Raw genomic sequence first — 20,000 nt, forward strand, 5'->3', positions numbered from 1 at the left:
CTGTTATATATGTTTTTTTTTATATTGTTGGTGACTGTGATGAAGCTGTGCTTAAGATAGACTGTGTGAACAATCGCGTGGTTGAATCTCCACAGCTTGAAACGCGCAAATGAGACTTATTCATTGGACATCAAAGGAGCAAAAGATATACTGTTTTTAGTAACGTTAGCTGTGTGCTTCATCTGGGAGTGAACCCCATCTGATGGAAAAGCCCACAGAGTGCATTTCCAGGTGGGAGTGATGAATGCTATTTGAGAGTGAGGGGTGAGGATGCTATAAGGACTCTGCTCTGGAAAGCATTCTTCAAAGATGCCTCCTAGGAGGAACTGGGATGAGTAGAACATAGATGGATAGAATATTGAATTTCCCCTGGGATCAATAAAGTATCTATCTATCTATCTAGAATAACAAAAGACACTCGTATCCAACACCACTCATTTGGCAAATGTCTTAATTAGCAGATAAATGGAAAATAAATAGTGTAGCAACATCCCTTCATTCCCTAAGAGAGAGAGAGAGAGAGAGAGAGAGAGAGAGAGATGTATAGATCACTTCACTCGATTTCATGTCCATAGGCTTGGAACAGGGAGCCCCTAAACGCGCATCCAGAGCCGAAATCCAACCCAACCCCCCTCACCAGCCTAGAGACAGGGAGCGTTACAATGGGCCAGGGAGCCACGAAAGGGTGGATTGGGTGTGTGGGTGTGTGAGTGGGTGTGTGGGTGTGGGTGTGTGTGTGAGTGTGTGTGTGAGTGGATGTGTGTGGGTGGATGGTTGAGAAGGGTTCTGTGCGCGATGATGTGTGATGATGTGAGGGGGGGATGTCTGTGTGTGTGTGTGTGTGTGTGTGTGTGTGTGTGTGTGTGTTGTGGGGGTGCAACTTCCATGGTCTTCAACGTGGTTGATTCAGATGGGCAGAAGGGGTGTGTGTGTGACGTCAAGAGTGGAGGGGAGGAGAGAAAGAGGAGAGGAGAGAGGGGGAGCAGGGGGAGAGGAGGGGGCAGATAAGGGAGAGGAGAGAGGGAGGGGGGAGAGGAGGGGTGGGGGGCAGGGAGGGGAGAGGAGAGAGGGAGGGGGGAGAGGAGGGGGGGCAGATAGGGGAGAGGAGAGAGGGAGGGGGGAGAGGAGGGGGGGTGCAGATAGGGGAGAGGAGAGAGAGAGGGAGGGGGGAGAGGAGGGGTGGGGGGCAGATGGAGCTCTGGGTGTGTTTGTGTGGCTATGAATATAAAATGGGCTGATAATGCGTTTGACGACCTCGGCTGCTGGGGACAAGTGTGCAGTCACCTAGAGAGAGAGAGGGGGAGAGAACGAGACAGAGAGGGAGAGAGAGACAGGTGGAGAGAGGAGGATGAAGGGATAGGGTGAATGAAATGGAGAGATGCAAGCATGAATGAAAGACCTTCTGTTCTCCTTTGAGCACTCCTGTTCTTTCATTTATGTTTTGTGAATGTATGATAATGATATAACTTATAATTGTAATATCATCCATGTTTTTTTTGGGGGAGGGGATTTCAAAGATTCTTTATACATGTGATAAGGTGTGACTGACTTGATATAAAACCATGCATGGTGTACATCCAACACACCCTAATGGTCTTTATAGCATTCTTTCACAGTGTTCTATATTCCATACTAATTAAGCAATCAGAGTAATAGATTGAGAGTATGAGCTTACAGACGGAGCGTCCAGAACACAAGCTCTGGCGTATCTGGTACGGCTGTCTTGCCAACACACACCCGTGCATGGCACACATCCAACACAGACTAACATAAAACCACATCCAACACAGACTAACATAAAACCACATCCAACACAGACTAATATAAAACCACATCCAACACAGACTAACATAAAATCATGCATGATACACATCCATCACAGACTACTATAAAATCATGCATAATACACATCCATCACAGGCTAATGGTCTTTAGCATTCTTTTGCAGTATTCTGTATTCCATGTTCTTTAGAACTGCGATCAGTGTAATAGATTGCAAGTATGAGCTGGGAGATGTTGCATCTGAGAACATGTGGCTGGAGTATCTGGGAGGGCTGTCTTGCCTGATCAGGGCGGGTTGAGACGCTAGATGAGGACCGCTGATTCCAGGCGAGGGCTTTTTATAGCTGCTCTCTCCTCCCACTCAGCCTTCCTCTGATTGACCTCCATAGGATAGAGGGCATCAGCTGGGGGCGATGCTGCATTGTGTTCAGACTAACACACACACACACACACACACACACACACACACACACACACACACACACACACACACACACACACACACACACACACACACACACACACCATATAGACATGCAGTGTAGATTTGCAAACAAACACACACACACACACACACACACACACACACACACACACACACACACACACACACACCATATAGACATGCAGTGTAGATTTGCAAACACACACACACACACACACACACACACACACACACACACACACACACATACAACACAAACACATACTATTGCTAACACATGCATACATTGCAATCACATCTCATTGCTAACACATGCATAGATTACATGTGCAACACATTGTAGTAATTGGAGCAGCCAAAAATGTAGACACACATGCACACAATTGCAAAACCGCTGAATCCTTGTCTTTTTTATTGTGTCAACTCTCTCTCTCTTCTTTAGAGAGATATTGAAACACCCCTCATATCACTGTGGTCAAGACACCTCTTTCTGTCCTCTGACCTCTGTCCTTTCTCTTCTCTGTACCAGTATAAGTATAAGTATATATATTCTTTTGATCCCGTGAGGGAAATTTGGTCTCTGCATTTATCCCAATCTGAATTAGTGAAACACACTCAGCACACAGTGAACACACAGTGAGGTGAAGCACACACTAATCCGCAAGCAGTGAGCTGCCTGCAACAGCGGCTTCGAGGGAGCAGTGAGGGGTTAGGTGCCTTGCTCAAGGGCACTTCAGCCGTTCCTACTGGTCGGGGTTCAAACCAGCAACCCTCCGGTTACAGGTCCGAAGCGCTAACCAGTGGGCCACGGCTGCCCCCATAGGCCACGGCTGCCCCCTCTTTTTATTTTGCTTGTGCAGATGCTGTTTTATGTATGCCAGTGCCTGAAGGCATGTTTTGTCCGAAGCGCTAACCCCAACCATCTCCACTGTCTTAACACAAGAAATCTGTTTCTCCCCCCCCCTGCAGGAGGGCCAGCATCTGATGGAGGAGAAGCCAGAGCTGCGTGACGCGGTGGCCCAGAAGCTGGGCGAGATCCGCGAGTGCTGGCAGGACCTGGAGAGCACCACGCAGGCCAAGGCGCGGCAGCTCTTCGAGGCCAACCGGGCCGACCTGCTGGTCCAGAGCTACTCCAGCCTGGACCAGCGCCTGGGGCAGCTGGAGAACCAGCTGGCCCACCAGGATTACGGGCAGGACCTCACCACTGTCAACAAGCACCTCAAGAAACTGCAGGTACGCCACAGCTGCCCCCCGCCGTGTCCAAGGGATGTCTGAAGCTCATGATCCTCAAGGCGACGTTTTGAGCGATGTTGGTGGGAAATGTTCCTGAGTACTGTTGTCCTGGCACATTCCCATTGATACTGGGCACCAATTGTTTTTATTTTTTTTTATTTCAGGAGTGCTTTTTAATCACCAATAGGCAAATTGTCTTGATCATCCAGTCAGATCGCATGGAACCGTTTATGTGGTTGCCCAGCAACATTGCTCAAAAAGTCGCCCCGTGTATCACCTTAACACATGAATAAGGTTTTAGAAATCCGTGGCACTCAAAATGGTAATGCACTTAAAATGTTTATTTTTATTATATAGAGATTATTTATAATCTCTATATATGGCTATTCGGGTATAGGTATAGTGACAAATTAAACCTCTCAGCCATAGAGGCCTTCTTCAGGGCAAGTTACAGGGCAAGTAAGCAAAGTCTTAAAACAGGCCTAAAAGGAGTACCAGTACTGCAGGCTTGAATCATGCTCTCAGCTTCAATGGTACATAATACTATTAATACTTCATAAATTATTTGGAACAGTATGTTTAAATTGTTCATCATGAATTATTCAAAATATACAATAGTTCATGCTATTTGAAGATGTATATGTGGTTGGGGTTAGGTTAGGCTGAGGGGTAAGGTCAGTAATGTATATTTTATTAAAACACACAAAAGCTCAGCTTAATTGATGAGTATAGTGTATTAGTGCATACTTGCAGGCTTTTGTTCAACAGTAAATAGGATAAGAGAACATCATTCATCTTTTTGTTTTGTTATGTTCTGTAGTTTGTACCATGGCACTGTTAGCATGTTCTGAAGTTTGTACCATGGCACTCAGTGCTGTCCCTTTTATCTCTGGTGTCTGTTCTCGTGTTCTAACCATTATGTATTTTTCACCACCACTCTGATCCAAACAGTTCTGTGCCTTTGCGGCATAAACTGGAGCAAGTCGAAGTTAGGCCAATCTAGCATGTAGTGTGTTATCTCTCATTCAGTTCATTCTTTTCGTATGTCAAGGACTTTTTAATGTCAAAAGGAGACCCAACGTTTTTATCAGCCATTTGAATCATATTGCTTAGAGAAGGCATATAGCCCATCTGCATCAGGCATCCAACTGCATAATACATGCTACTGGTCAACATTTACAGTAAGCTATACTATTAAATACACAAGATGCTGAATATAATATTGCTTCTGTAGGCTGCCGTACCTAAGGCAATTGATTTATATAGCTTATATTATATGTTGTGTCATGTCTGTTGTATATTCTGCAAACATGGCAGAGGTATTATTTTACAATAAGGTCAGCTGAGAGGTTGAATGGAGCCGTAACCTTAACAAGCAGATTGACCTTCGACCTTTATAACTCTCCTCTTCGACAGCATGTTGGCGTTGAGCATTGAGCTGCTTTGAGCTGCTTTAGGGGCAAGTGCTTTGAGCTCTGGGCCTGTGCCACTGCCTCCACACCATCACCTCCACCTCCTCCACCATCACCACCAGGGGTACAGTAGCATCTCAGTTTGTTTTGAGTTCTGCTTCTTCAGCTTCTCACCTTTCTTTCTTTCTTTCTTTCTTTCTTTCTTTCTTTCCTACACTTTCACACTCACTTTCTGACATTTACCGGTACATGCTTTCTAAGTACCCTTCTTTCATTCTTTCTTTCCTTCTTTCTTTCTGTTGTTTATTTTGCTTTGCCGTTCATATCTTCTAATGACTTGATTTGGATTCATTTGTAGCCCTTGTTGTTTTTTTCTTCTTCTGATTTTGGTTTCCTGCTCTCCTTTCCATACTTTTACTTTCCATACTGCTGATCCCCCTCTTCATACCTCACCTTGTGGTTCCTGTACTGTTCATGTGTGTGTGTGTGTGTGTGTGTGTGTGTGTGTGTGTGTGTGTGTGTGTGTATCAGAGCTAGTGAGCGGAGCTGAGTGGTGCCAATATCCCGCTCCTGCTCTGCTCTGCTCACTAGCTCTGGTATGTATATACTGTATCTGTGTGTGTGTGTGTGTGTGTGTGTGCGCATGTGTGTGTGTGTGTGTTGTGTTTGTGTGTGTGTGTGTTGGACAGAGGTGCTGTCCCTCATCCTCTCTCTCTCTCTTCAGGTTTGTGAGTGCCATTCATTCCTAGGGCCCATTTGCCATGCAGTGTTTGCATTCGCCCTCTTCCTCATCCAGACTCTAGATCATCCAGACTCTAGATCATCCAGACTCTAGATCATCCAGACTCTAGATCCCATTCTGCCTTGTTCCTCATCCAGACTCTAGATCCCATTCTGCCCTCTTCCTCATCCAGACTCTAGATCCCATTCTGCCCTCTTCCTCATCCAGACTCTAGATCAGATCCCATTCTGCCCCTCTTCCATCCAGACTCATCCAGACTCTAGATCCCATTCTGCCCTCTTCCTCATCCAGACTCTAGATCATCCAGACTCTAGATCCCATTCTGCCCTCTTCCTCATCCAGACTCTTCATTCTGCCCTCTTAGATCATCCAGACTCTAGATCCCAGATCCCATTCTGCCCTCTTCTTCCTCATCCAGACTCTAGATCATCCAGACTCTAGATCCCCATTCTGATCCCCTGCCCTTTCCTCATCCAGACTCTAGATCATCCAGACTCTAGATCCCATTCTGCCCTCTTCCTCATCCAGACTCTAGATCCCATTCTGCCCTCTTCCTCATCCAGACTCTAGATCATCCAGACTCTAGATCCCATTCTGCCTTCTTCCTCATCCAGACTCTAGATCATCCAGACTCTAGATCCCATTCTGCCTTGTTCCTCATCCAGACTCTAGATCCCATTCGCCCTCTTCCTCATCCAGACCTCATCCAGACTCTAGATCATCCAGACTCTCTAGATCCCATTCTTTTCCTCATCCAGACTCTTTGTCATCCAGACTCTCATCCAGACTCTAGATCATCCAGACTCTAGATCCCATTCTGCCTCTGTTTCCTCATCCAGACTCTAGATCATCCAGACTCTTCATCCAGACTCTAGATCCCATTCTGCCCTCTTCCTCATCCAGACTCTAGATCATCCAGACTCTAGATCCCATTCTGCCCTCTTCCTCATCCAGACTCTAGATCCCATTCTGCCCTCTTCCTCATCCAGACTCTAGATCATCCAGACTCTAGATCCCATTCTGCCCTCTTCCTCATCCAGACTCTAGATCATCCAGACTCTAGATCCCATTTCTGCCTTGTTCATCCAGACTCTAGATCATCCAGACTCTAGATCCCATTCTGCCTTGTTCCTCATCCAGACTCTAGATCCCATTCTGCCTTGTTCCTCATCCAGACTCTAGATCCCATTCTGCCCTGTTCCTCATCCAGACTCTAGATCATCCAGACTCTAGATCCCATTCTGCCTTGTTCCTCATCCAGACTCTAGATCATCCAGACTCTAGATCCCATTCTGCCTTCTTCCTCATCCAGACTCTAGATCATCCAGACTCTAGATCCCATTCTGCCCTCTTCCTCATCCAGACTCTAGATCATCCAGACTCTAGATCCCATTCTGCCCTCTTCCTCATCCAGACTCTAGATCATCCAGACTCTAGATCCCATTCTGCCTTGTTCCTCATCCAGACTCTAGATCATCCAGACTCTAGATCCCATTCTGCCTTGTTCCTCATCCAGACTCTAGATCATCCAGACTCTAGATCCCATTCTGCCTTGTTCCTCATCCAGACTCTAGATCATCCAGACTCTAGATCCCATTCTGCCCTCTTCCTCATCCAGACTCTAGATCCCACTCGCCCTCTTCCTCATCCAGACTCTAGATCATCCAGACTCTAGATCCCATTCTGCCCTCTTCCTCATCCAGACTCTAGATCATCCAGACTCTAGATCCCATTCTGCCCTGTTCCTCATCCAGACTCTAGATCCCATTCTGCCTTGTTCCTCATCCAGACTCTAGATCCCATTCTGCCTTGTTCCTCATCCAGACTCTAGATCATCCAGACTCTAGATCCCATTCTGCCTTGTTCCTCATCCAGACTCTAGATCATCCAGACTCTAGATCCCATTCTGCCTTGTTCCTCATCCAGACTCTAGATCCCATTCTGATCCCATTCTGCCTTGATCCTCATCCAGACTCTAGATCCCATCTCTGCCTGACTCTAGCTGGTTCCTCATCCGTCCCATTCTGCCTTGTTCCTCATCCAGACTCTAGTTATGAACGTGAAGTGGCTGCACACCTGTCCTATTCACACCTGTGTTCCACTGGTGCCGTGTCTGTCTCTCAGTCAACGCCACTCGTGTGAGAGGATTATAACCCATAATAATCTCACCCAGGATCCTGCCAGCTCCGCCACTCGTGTGAGAGGATTATAACCCATAATAATCTCACCCAGGATCCTGCCAGCTCTGCCGCCACTGCTGCCGCTGGTGTTAGGGTCTCGTGAGACACAGTAATCCTGGGACATTTTCAGAGACTCTCCTCCACAGCCCAAACCCCTGAGTGGCTGTTTCATAACGCCTTGTCCAGTTCTCAGGTTGCAGTCGGTCTTCGTGCCGCTGCTTTTAATGACAGAATGATTTGACCATCTTATGGGTGCTTAGATCCTTTTTGATCAAGGCCATTTTAACCCCATTAAATAATTACTCATATACGTTTGTTTACATTTGTAAACACCATGTAAACATGCTGTCCTTTGGCAGATGCATTTATCCAAAGTGACACAAACATAATGTATGCACTATCCTAAGATGCATATGTTTATGCGTATATGACATGTAATATGTAAATATCCCTGAGGAGTGTCTGTGAGAAGTGAAGGACTGCTGTGTTGTGTAGTGTGTGGAGATGTAATGATATTGATGTGGGGACTGTTTGACGCACCACTCCCTCATGTGTCTGGCGCACCAAACCAGCCCTGGGTGCGATGTGTGATGAATTACTGCCAGAGGTGGCACCCTGTACATTACTTTTGCTTCATTCATCTAAGTTTGAAGAGTGTAATACCAAACACTGATTTGATAGGGTTTTGACATCTGGGTCACTGAATTATTATTTGACACAATTCTGTGCCCACTCCACTTCACCCCATCTTACCTCCACCTCCCAGATGGAGTTCCTATCAGATCAGATATGTGAGTGTTCCTGTACACAAGTTGTTGAAGATCAACTTGAAATTACTGATCAAACTCAAGTGCGTTTGTATAACTTGTTACTATTGTTGTCTGACATTCAGCTGATATGAAGCAACTAATGATCTGCATTATCAACTGAATCACTTTGTGCAAAGTGTAACCCTCTCACTCTCTTTTTAAATCCTCTCTCTATCTAGTCTCTCTTTTTTAAATCCTCTCTCTATCTTCTCTCTCTCTTTTTAAATCCTCTCTCTATCTTCTCTCTCTTTTTTAAATCCTCTCTCTATCTTCTCTCTCTCTTTTTAAATCATCTCTCTATCTTCTCTCTCTTTTTAAATCCTCTCTCTATCTTCTCTCTCTCTTTTTAAATCATCTCTCTATCTTCTCTCTCTTTTTAAATCCTCTCTCTATCTTCTCTCTCTCTTTTTAAATCCTCTCTGTCTTCTTCTTCTCTCTCTGTTTAAATCCTCTATCTATCTTCTCTTTTTTTAAATCCTCTCTCTGTCTCCCTCTCTCTCTCTCTCTTTCTTTCCTGTCCTGCTGTGCTCCTCCTGTGTGTGTTCTTCTCCGCAGGCCTTGTGTGTTTATGATCAGAAATCTAATGCCTCCTTTTCTCCACCTCTCTGACTCTGTGTGTACACGTTCATCTGCCATCTCTGTATCCCTTCCTCTTGTTCCTTCCATTTCAACACGTTTGTTTTCCCCTAATTGTCTCCGATGTCCTTTCCTGGTCTCGTTGCCATCCACTTATTCTCTCCATCCTTCTCTCCTTCTCCTCCTCCTCCCTCCTATTCTCTATCCCCTGTTCCATTTCTCCCACTTCCCCATCTCTCTCCATCATCTGTATTTGGTGGTGGTGGTGTGTGTGTGTGTTGTCTGTGTGTGTGTGTGTGTGTGTGTGTGTGTGTGTGTGTGGCGATGTTCGGCCTGCCGGCATTGTTTGTGTGTGTATGTATGTGTGTGTCGTCCTTATGTGTGTATGTGTTTGTGTGTGTGTGTATGATTGTGTGTGTGTGTGTGTGTGTGTGTGTGTGTGTGTGTGTGTGTGTGTGTGTATGAATGTGTGGTTATGTGTGTGTGTGTGTATGGTTGTGTGTGTGTGTGTGTGTGTGTGTGTGTGTGTGTGTGTGTGTGTGTGTGTGTGTGTGTGTGTGTGTGTGGCGTGTGTGTGTGTGTGTGTGTGTGTGGCGCCCAGACGATGGAGACGCAGATGGAGGAGTGGTACCAGGAGGTGGGGGAGCTGCAGCAGGAGGCGGCGTCCCTCCCCCAGCAGGGCCAGATCATGGAGGACGTCAGCGAGCGGCAGGTAGTCGTGGAGTCGCGCATTGTCCGCCTCATCGAGCCGCTGAAGGAGCGCCGGCGCATCCTGCTCGCCTCCAAGGAGGTGCACCAAGTGGGACGCGACCTGGAGGACGAAATCGTGAGTGTGACCTCTGAACTCACAGGATGACCTTTGACCCTGGAGTGGTGACAGGTTTAATCCATATAAATGGTAGAGCATATTGACGTGTGGGCTGAGGTTCTCGGTCATGATTGGTGTTGTCGTCTCTGTGTCATCTGTCTTTGTTAGTGCTACATGTCCTCTTTACCATGTGTAAGTCAATGCAGTGCTAGTGACACAGACATGGTTCATTCATTTGTTTTTTTAATGGTTTTAGTAATGAAAATGAAAATTATGATGAATTAATTGTACTCTGAAAAAAATTCTAGCTTCATGTACTGAAACATACATGTTACAAATCACTTGATGTTTAATTGTATTCATGTTGACATAAGGATTCAGTTTATATCACTTAATATCAAAGCCCTCAGATAGACCCCAGAATATAAATGAGTGCCGTGAAGGATTAAATTATATTTAATTAATGTGACCTGTCTGACCCACATAAGCCCTTACGTCTCCTCTGAGAGTGCCACAGTGTGTCTGGGTCTGAGGCATCTCATTGTGTTTGGCAGCTATGGGTGCAAGAGCGCCTCCCTCTGGCCACATCGCAGGAGCACGGCAACACCCTACAGGAGGTGCAGCAGCTCATGAAGAAGAACCAGGTGAGCTGAGTCACTCAGGAATGTTCTTTTGGAACATATGAGCTCATTTGAAGTGTTCTTGAATTGCCCGGCCTTGTCTTGTGTTGGTCAGGTATTTGTGTAGCATACACTGTAGAAAAGATTAGCCTACTCAACAGAACCCAGTCAACTCATCTTGTTGCTGTGACAAGTGTTGAGTTTATATGTAATGAAATTAACACACCATGCTGACATAACACTGACATAACTCTCTATTGTAATCTCTTCTCCAAAACTCTCAGTACCCCCACCCCATACCCACACACCCAGTTAGAAGCTCTAGCAAAGGCTTTTATGTATTTGTACTGTATATCCCTCAGCTTTATCTTTTCTCTTTTTTATAGGCAATAACATACAAATGTTCTATACATGTATAGATGGATAGATAGATAGATAGATAGATAGATAGATAGATAGATAAATAGATAGATAGATAGATAGATAGATAGATAGACAAGACAGACAGACAGAATATGGGGAAACAGAATATATATTTTCTTCTCGTAACCTGTGCCCCCAGACACTCCAGCGTGAGCTGCAGGGTCACCGCGCGCGGGTGGAGGATGTACTGGAGCGTGCGTCGCTCATCGCGTCCATCCGTAGCCCGGAGGCGGACTGCGTGCGCGGAGGCCTGGAGCAGCTGGCGGGCCTGTGGGAGGCGCTGTGGATCGAGACGGAGCAGCGGCAGCTGGCACTTGACGGCATGTACCAGGCGCAGCAGTACTACTTCGACGTGGCGGAGGTGGAGGCCTGGCTCAGCGAGCAGGAGCTGCACATGATGAACGAGGAGAAGGGCAAGGTGAGGTGGGGTGGGGTGTAGGGTATTAGTAGTGTAGTGGTTAAGGAGCTGGGCTAGCGTGCAGTATCCTGAAAGTTGTCGGTTCAATTCCGGCTTCCACCGTTGTGCCCTTGAGCAAGGCACTTAACCCCAAGTTGCTCCGGGTACAATGTGATCCCTTGTAATATAGCTGACATATGTAAGTCACTTTTGTCAAGAAGTGTCTTCTAAATGTAATGTATAAGTATATGTACTCTTTTGATCCTGTGCGGGAAAGTTGGTCTCTGCATTTTATCCCAATCCGTGAACTAGTGAAACACACTCAGCACACAGTGAACATACAGTGAGATGAAGCACACACTAATCCCGGCGCAGTGAGTTGCCTGCAACAACAGCGGCGCTCGGGGAGCAGTGAGGGGTTAGGTGCCTTGCTCAAGGGCACTTCAGCCGTGCCTACTGGTCGGGGTTCGAACCGGCAACCCTCCGGTTACAGGTCCGAAGCGCTATCTAACCAGTAGGCCACGGCTGCGACCTGCGACCTCACCATACCATATGTAACCCCATACGGAGGCCGCAACCCACTGCCCTAACACTCCACTGCACGTATCACACAACTTAAAGACACAGCAGATGTCTTAAAAGTCAAATTGAATCATTATGTTTCAAATCAGACAGTAGATGTATTTTGAGAGGGGTAAGGACAAAAAGGGCCAGCTGAGGGGATGGAGGACATGAAGAGGTGTCCATTGAGAAGGACAGAGAGGACATGAAGAGGTGTCCATTGAGAAGGACACAGAGGACATGAAGAGGTGTCCATTGAGAAGGACACAGAGGACATGAAGAGGTGTCCATTGAGAAGGACAGAGAGGAGTCACAGAGGGATTACATGACCTCTCTCTGCTCTCTCTCATCTCTGACCTGTGCCTCCTCTCACTCCTCTCTCTGCTCTCTCTCATCTCTGACCTGTGCCTCCTCTCACTCCTCTCTCTGCTCTGTCCACTCTCCCCTCTCTGCTCTGTCCTCTCTCTTCTCTGCATTGTTGTTGTTGTTGCAGGACGAGCCGAGCACCCTGCAGCTGCTGAAGAAGCACCTGGTGTTGGAGCAGAGCATTGAGGACTACGCCGAGACCATCGGCCTGCTCTCACAGCAGTGCCGGCAGCTGCTCGAGCTCGGACACCCCGACAGGTGAGCGCCAGAATGTCCAGAGGTAGACCAAGAGGATGACCACGCCCACGGGTCCTGGGTAACAGGTTGCATGTGTAACCGAGGTCGTAATTCATCTGCCGCTCACGGCCCTCGAACCCGCCACCTCAACACACACCGGCATGGGAGTCGAACGCCACTGACTAACCACTGAGCTAAATGCCCAGGCTTCCAACTCAGCGGTTAGAAGCGTTCTTAAGGTTAGGGGTGTGAGGATTTACACGCACAACTAGCATGCTAGCTCAGTTCGCCTCCGTTACACAAGTCCTCTGCACACCAACAGTTGAATAGAAGCTGAAGGTCACATTGTAAATGTGGGTGATATGACTGGACATAAAAACTGATTGAGTGATCTCTTGGTTTGCCCATTGTTACCCAGTTGTTATTGCATTATTAGATAGATAGATAGATAGATAGATAGATAGATAGATAGATAGATAGATACTTTATTGATCCCCAAGGGGAAATTCAAGATTTCAATATTTGTTATGTTATGGTAAATTAATGTCTTTGTTTGTGATTTAGCCTTGTTCTTGTTCATTGGTAAAAATAGTGATACTTTGAAATCTACTCAGTGATGAAAAGTTTTTGCTAGTGGTGTTGAAGTCTGCAGTGCTAGCAGACACCTCTGCCCAGCATCCTGCAGATGGGAGGTGCATGTTGGCTATCACCTTCACAGAATCTGTCAACCTCACACTCTAATGTGTGTGTGGTGTCCTTTGCCAAAATAGCTTTTCTCTCACACTGCATATACTTTTGCACCATTTGTCAGCTTTTAATTTCCTTAAACTTCTGTCTCTACTTCTCTGTGTCTCTCTACTCTCATCTTCTTTCCTCTCCTTCTTCCTGATCCCACTTCTCCATTCTTCCTCTGTGTTTTCCCCTCTTTCCTTTCTGGTTTCTCTCTCTCTCACTCTCTGCTCTCCATCCTCCTCTCTTTCTATTTTTCCGTCACACACACTGTCTTCCCCACCATCTCCTTCTATTTCTCTTTCACACATATACTTTTTCTCTCTCTCTCTCTCTCTCTCTCTCTCTTTGTCTCTTCTCTCCCTGTCAGTGAGCAGATCAGCAAGCGTCAGTCCCAGATCGACCGTCTCTACGTGTCTCTGAAGGACCTGCTGGAGGAGCGCAAGTCACGTCTGGAGCAGCAGTACTGGCTCTACCAGTTGAGCCGCGAGGTGGACGAGCTCGAGCAGTGGATCGCCGAGAGGGAGGTGGTGGCCAGCTCCCCGGAGCTGGGACAGGACTACGAGCATGTCACGGTCAGTCCGGCCCCCACCACGCTCCCCTGTGATAGCATAGCGTGTTAGCGCTGTGTTAGCATAGCGTGCCGCACACTCAATGAGAAGGCCGGGGGCTTTACTTTGGGTGTAGGAGAATGGTGGATAGAATGAGTTAGAGGAGAAAGAGTGAGAGAGAAAAGGTCAAAGAAAAGATTGGTTTTACGTACCTATTTGGCTTCACTTTAAAGAAAGCATTCTTAGCTTCTATGCACCTTATTTTGACCAGTTGAAAATGGCATTGTACTTCTATATTAGTGGGTATTGTTACAAGATGTATTGAGGCTTTGCATTGGTCACATGTTGTGTGTTGCCATGGGACACATTGTCATATTTACTTACTTAAGTAGGTACACAGTGCTTTCAATACACATCACATTACTAAGGACACTGATTAGAAATGAAGACCAGTCCTTTGGTCATTGACGTTCTCTTCAGTTAGGCTACTACTTATCCCTATAGAGTTGTATACTCCCTTTTCCCTGATGAAAAGGCTCATCCCTTTGTTTAAAGGTGTGTAGCTATACTGTTAAGATCGTTGATGATTTGAAGAACATTAAGATTAGAACTGTTGTTTGTGATTTGTCAATGATAGATTTATCTACTCTTGGGACTTCTTGAAGACAAAGCCAAGGTCAAATATATCTAAATCTAAAATATGCCATGTATACCACGACCTTCTTACGGCATGTTCTCATGTCTTTGGCCATGTGTTGTCCGTTGCCCTCTAGATCCTCCAGGAGAAGTTCACAGAGTTCACCACTGAGACGGGCAGCATGGGCCAGGAGCGCGTGACCGCCATCAACCAGATGGTGGATGAGCTGATCGATTATGGCCACGGCGACGCGGCCACCATCGCTGAGTGGAAGGACGGTGTGAACGAGGCCTGGGCCGACTTGCTGGAGCTGATGGAGACACGTGGCCAGCTGCTCGCTGCCTCGCACCAGCTGCACAAGTTCTTCTCCGACTGCCGTGAGGTACGCTAGCGCCACCGCCGCTACCGCTAATGAGCTAGCTCTCTGAGGGTTTAGCTGGAGGAGCGGGTATAACCACTCAAAGCTGCATTCAGACAGGACCAGCGACAATAGACCATGGAATGTTAAGCAACTTCAGGCGAAATATCCATAGGTGATGCAAGGCATCGCATAACAAAGTTAAACTTAAAGCATAATTTCGGAGCATTGAAGCTTAGCTCCAGAAATGCACGTATACTTTGCTGTTTGTGGTAGTTTGGTCAAATATCAGTTAATAATATTGAGAGTAAATGCATTTCCATGGAATTATAAATTCACAAACTTTCCTCCTTGAACTGAACTCCGGTGCATTTGGTAATCGACTTGTACGGACTTTCCTTACAAGATGGAGGCGACCATAAGGTACAGACTTGTAAAACAGTCTTTTTAATAAACTCCTGGTACACTTACTAAGTTATTGATGCTTTGTTTTATGTATAGCGGCTCTATTCATAATACTGCAGAAGTATGGTGCTATTTTGAGCATGATAAGTGGTTAAAAAATATTCATTTTGGATACGTTTGGCAGCCTGCCCCAAGCACTTCCATTGTTAGCCTTTTGGCTGGAGGCGCTGAAGCTAGTCAAACTCGGTACTCCTTCAGTCAACATAATCTAGCTCTCAAGGGTGTGTTCGACTTGTTGTCATGGTGAAATAGACCCTGGGTTGAAATCGCTCCGGAATTACGCTTTAACTTTCATTTCAACTTTTGAGGCGACTAGTGATTGGCCTCAAGTGAGTCGCCTACTGTCTGAACACAGCTTAAGTGATGTAGCTTTAGCTGTCTTGGAGACGGCCTAGATCATGCCTATATCCATCCAAAACAGTTATGGAGAAACCTGATACTTGGGACAGCATTAGCTTCACGGCAGCTAAAGCTACAGTCATATGGCTACAACCTAGCTTCAGGTATACAATAACATATTACAGAATGTTCAGTTACAGGTGCTACTACCGCTAACACTGCAACTATGCTTTGACTGTAGCTGTTATACATTCTTTGCTTGCAATAACATCTCCAGCTTTTCATTCCTCTCATCCATTCCCCCACTCCTAGTAAAGTTATGTTCAGATATTAGGCTACTGTGAGTACTTCTCTGATTTGCTTGGCTTGTCATAGCATATGGCTCCTCTACAGCTAGCTAGTCTTTACTGATGCTCCTCTCCTACCTGCCTGCTTGCCTGCCTGCCCTCCCATCTAACTGAAGCTGTTGCTCGTATTCTTCTGTCTGCCCTCCGTCCGTATGCTAAGCTTCTCATTACATCCTGTCACGGCGTGGTGCGTTTGCAGGTCTCGGCTCAGATCGATGATAAGAAGCGACGGTTGCCAGAAGTGCGCGCGCAGCAGGGAGACACGGCTAATACCAGCACACTGCAGAGGCTCATGCACACGTTTGAGCACGACATTCAGCTGCTCGTCAACCAGGTAACCCCGCCCAAACAGACAACCAGCCAATAGCAGCAACACAGAAGGGCAGACTTGTAAGGCAAGCTGACCAATAGTGGCCTATTGGTCAAATAAATGTTAACCAATCCTATTTCATTCCAAAAACATACTGTAGTAAGCCTGGCTTGGTTTACAGAGAGTAAGTGGTAAATCTCCTAACATAAAGGACCCACGGCTTCATTCTCCCTCCAAAACAAAGTCATGGGGCTCTCCTATTAGAAGGTTTAACACTTTAAAGCCATGTCACCAATCTATGTCTTGCAATACCCCCCTGTACAAGTTCACCTACTGATTTACCAACTTTTCTTTGAGCACAACGTTCAGCTGTTAGCCAACCAGCCAATCTCCCATCCACATTACAGGCTTATAGCAGCCTTGCCATATACACTCCAATGGTAACCTCCATCCATATAACTGGCCTATAGCAGCACAAACAGGAAGGCAAACTGACCAGTTTTGTAGACCTATCAGCAAATGGCTGCCAACAGAAAGATAGATAGATAGATAGATAGATAGATACTTTATCTATCTATCTATCTTTTAAAGATACACTAACAACCTAAATGTCCATGAGCCTAGAACACTAGAACATGTAGGATACTAGAACACTAGAACACACATTATCTGTCCTATTGTCTTTTTATATCCACTTTCCCTTTACCTTGATGTAAAACGTCATGAGCTCAAGAAAAGATATGAAGTTTCTCAGGACTCAGGAAAAGACAACTCTACTTGCACTTATGGGAAGGTGGGTGTTATAGGCTCTGTTCACTAGCGTAGTGACGAACTTCCGTTTTTGTCTTGAAGTTGGCAAACCTTTTTCCTGTTCATTGTCATCGCTGTCAACAAACACCTGAAGATGAGTGTCAGTTGTACCAAAATGTGTGATCAGACACCAAAAATCCTGCCCTCCTTATTTTGCTAACCACTGTGCACGTAGGCTGGCGTTTTTAGGAAAAAGGTGGAAGCTAAAATCGCTTTTATATCAACTTGAAGCAGAACACAGTGGCACACAGCAGTGCTCCTTAGAGCCGCCCACGGTTTTAAGAAACTTAAAAGACTCAAAGACTTGAAAGCGTACATTGTACTTCTTACGTTTTGTTACAACTGAAGCACTCATCTTCAGGTGCTTGTTGACAGCGATGACAACGAACAGGGAACTGGTAGGCCAACTTCAAGACAAAAACGGAAGTTCGTCACTACGCTAATGTACAGAGCAGAAGGTGGGTGTTATTGTGAAGTTGATTGGTTGTTGTTACATGGTGCAAGGAATTGTGGGGCGTCACTATCACCGTCTCTTTCTTAAAGGATGCTTCAGTGCACCATCAGTGCTATGCTAAAGGTGACTTGAAGCTCCTTTCCAAAGCATGTAGAGAATCCAAACAGCTTTTTATCACTAAATATTTTTTGGTTCATTTAAAGGAAAAGTCCTGCAATTTTTCACATAGATCTCCGTTTCACAAAGTCACGAGTACTGTTACTGTACGAAAAAACACGAAAACAATCGGTGTTGCCTAACGTGAGTTGCTGCAGCCAGCAGCAAGATTAGCCAGGCAGCTAGAGTGCCAACAGCAAGATTAGCCAGGCAGCTAGAGTGCTAACAGCAAGATTAGCCAGGCAGCTAGAGTGCTACACTCTGAGGGCATGATTTTCATGATTTCGATGACTTTCGTACAGACAGTACTCAGTGACCTCGAGAGAGAGAGATCTATGTGAAAAATGACCGGAGTTCTCCTTTAATTCCAATAGGAACCTTCCTAATCAAAAAAGACTTCCTAAACACAGCCTCACACTCCGATAGTAGACAGGACTCATCCATGCTGCCATGATTGGTCAGGACAGGAGCCCCCACTTACAGACTCTAAAAAGTAACAGTCATTTGAGCATGACATTCAGCAACACATCACAGGGTCTCTGAACATCCACAGTAGTCTATCACAGCACATGGACTATTAGGTATACTGTCCAATAGTGGCCAGCTTGTAGACCTTGTCAGCCAATAGTCGGCTGCTGTGATCCACAACGATGACTTATAGATGTCAAAGCTAATCATGGCCTTCTAGCGCTTCCCGTGTTAGCCCATAGCAAGCCCACTCTTGCTCCCATATCAGCCTGTACTCTCGACTCGTCATTAACTAAAAGCATCTCAGTCACAGTCCCAGTCCCAAAGCAGCCTGCCTACTTACAGGCTCAGCAGCAAACGGCTGCCCACTCATGCTACCATTATCCAGTAGCCCACTCACGGTCCAATTAAGGCATATAATAGCGTCCCACTCACCGTTATCCTGGCCAGTGGCCACCCAACCATAAACACGTCAGATTATTATTATTGTTGTTATTATTATTATTATTTATTATTATTATTATTATTATTATTAGCCTACTTCAGCCCACTGACTTGCACATCAGTAGGGATGAATGTAACTAATATGACCACCTTTGCTGATGCATCAACTCCAACCAGTAGCTTTACCTTTTCACTGTCTAATAGGCCTGAATCAGTTGCTTCTCACACATCTATGAGTGCTTAGTTGTTAGAACAAACAGGTTTTGCAAAGACCTTGACAACTCTCACAGCTCTTCAAGGGGAGTTGACAGATTGGTTCCTTTTATGAGGGCAGCACTGTTGCCTGTAGATTGCTCTTTGTCTTGGCATTTGAATAGGGGATTAGCGTAGAAATGCTTTTTGTTGCAATTTCCCCACGGATCAGGTTTTCAGAGAAGAGTGAGTTAGCCAAAGAAAAGTCCAGCGAAAGCTCATTTATTTTTAATGACTTCATGCTGCGCTCCAAAAGCCCTGTGCTGCGCTTTTCACGCGAGCAACAGCCACTCTCACTGAGCTCTCCAGCGCCAGACACAGTCCACAGGAGTCCTAAAACTGAGTCACTCTTGCTCTCTCTTTCTCATTTTGTCTCTCTCGCTTTCCTTTTTTTGATTCTCTCTCTCTTTTTATCTCTCTTGCTTTCTCATTTCTGTCCCTCTTCTTTTTGTGCCTCTTCCTTTCTTTTTTCCTTTCTTTTTATCTCCATCTCTCCCTCCATCTCTCTTCCTCCCTCTCACTCTCTCCATCTCTTCCTCCCTCTGTCCTTCTCTCTCTCCCTCCCTCCCTCTCACTCTCCCTTTCTCTCTCACTCTCTCTCCTTCTCTCTCCCTCTCTCTTTCTCCCTCTCTCTCAATCTATCACTCTCTCTCTCAATTTACCCCTCTCTCTCTCTCTCTCTATCTCTCTCTCTCAATCTATCCCTCTCTCACTCTCTCTCTCTCTATCCTTCTCTCCCTCCGTGCCCCTGCAGGTCCGGCAGCTGCAGGAGAGCTCGGCCCAGCTGCGGACGGTGTACGCGGGGGAGAAGGCGGAGGCCATTGCGCGACGGGAGCATGAGGTCATGCACGCCTGGAAGGAGCTGCTGGTCTCGTGCGAGGACTGCCGGGTGCAGATCACCACGGCGACCGACAAGCTGCGCTTCTTCAGCATGGTGCGCGATCAGCTCATGTGGATGGACAGCATCATCTGCCAGATCGGCACCGGAGAGAAGCCCAGGTAGACAACAGGCAGAGAGACCAGCAGAGAGAGAGAGAGAGAGAGAGAGAGAGAGGGAGGGCCCCTACTTACTCCCAGTAGACAGGGTGA

At 46.2% G+C, this 20,000-nt stretch overlaps 1 protein-coding gene across 8 annotated transcripts in view; it reads left to right on the plus strand.

Annotated features, from left to right (window-relative positions):
• LOC125308793 (spectrin beta chain, non-erythrocytic 4-like) overlaps positions 1 to 20,000 on the plus strand; it is a 95,141-nt gene that overhangs the window by 59,451 nt on the left and 15,690 nt on the right. For 5 of the 8 annotated variants that reach the window (XM_048265390.1, XM_048265391.1, XM_048265393.1 and 2 more), the window contains exons 22-31: positions 3,197 to 3,460; positions 9,781 to 10,005; positions 10,542 to 10,631; positions 11,170 to 11,448; positions 12,482 to 12,612; positions 13,691 to 13,895; positions 14,509 to 14,547; positions 14,645 to 14,890; positions 16,217 to 16,351; positions 19,666 to 19,910. In XM_048265390.1, the coding sequence (XP_048121347.1) occupies positions 3,197 to 3,460; positions 9,781 to 10,005; positions 10,542 to 10,631; positions 11,170 to 11,448; positions 12,482 to 12,612; positions 13,691 to 13,895; positions 14,509 to 14,547; positions 14,645 to 14,890; positions 16,217 to 16,351; positions 19,666 to 19,910 (1,859 nt within the window). The remainder of the gene's footprint in view (positions 1 to 3,196; positions 3,461 to 9,780; positions 10,006 to 10,541; positions 10,632 to 11,169; positions 11,449 to 12,481; positions 12,613 to 13,690; positions 13,896 to 14,508; positions 14,548 to 14,644; positions 14,891 to 16,216; positions 16,352 to 19,665; positions 19,911 to 20,000) is intronic. The other 3 variants (XM_048265392.1, XM_048265395.1, XM_048265397.1) reach the window with 1 other exon arrangement.

The sequence above is a fragment of the Alosa alosa genome, chromosome 15 (assembly GCF_017589495.1).
Source record: "Alosa alosa isolate M-15738 ecotype Scorff River chromosome 15, AALO_Geno_1.1, whole genome shotgun sequence".
NCBI classification, from domain to species: domain Eukaryota; kingdom Metazoa; phylum Chordata; class Actinopteri; order Clupeiformes; family Clupeidae; genus Alosa; species Alosa alosa.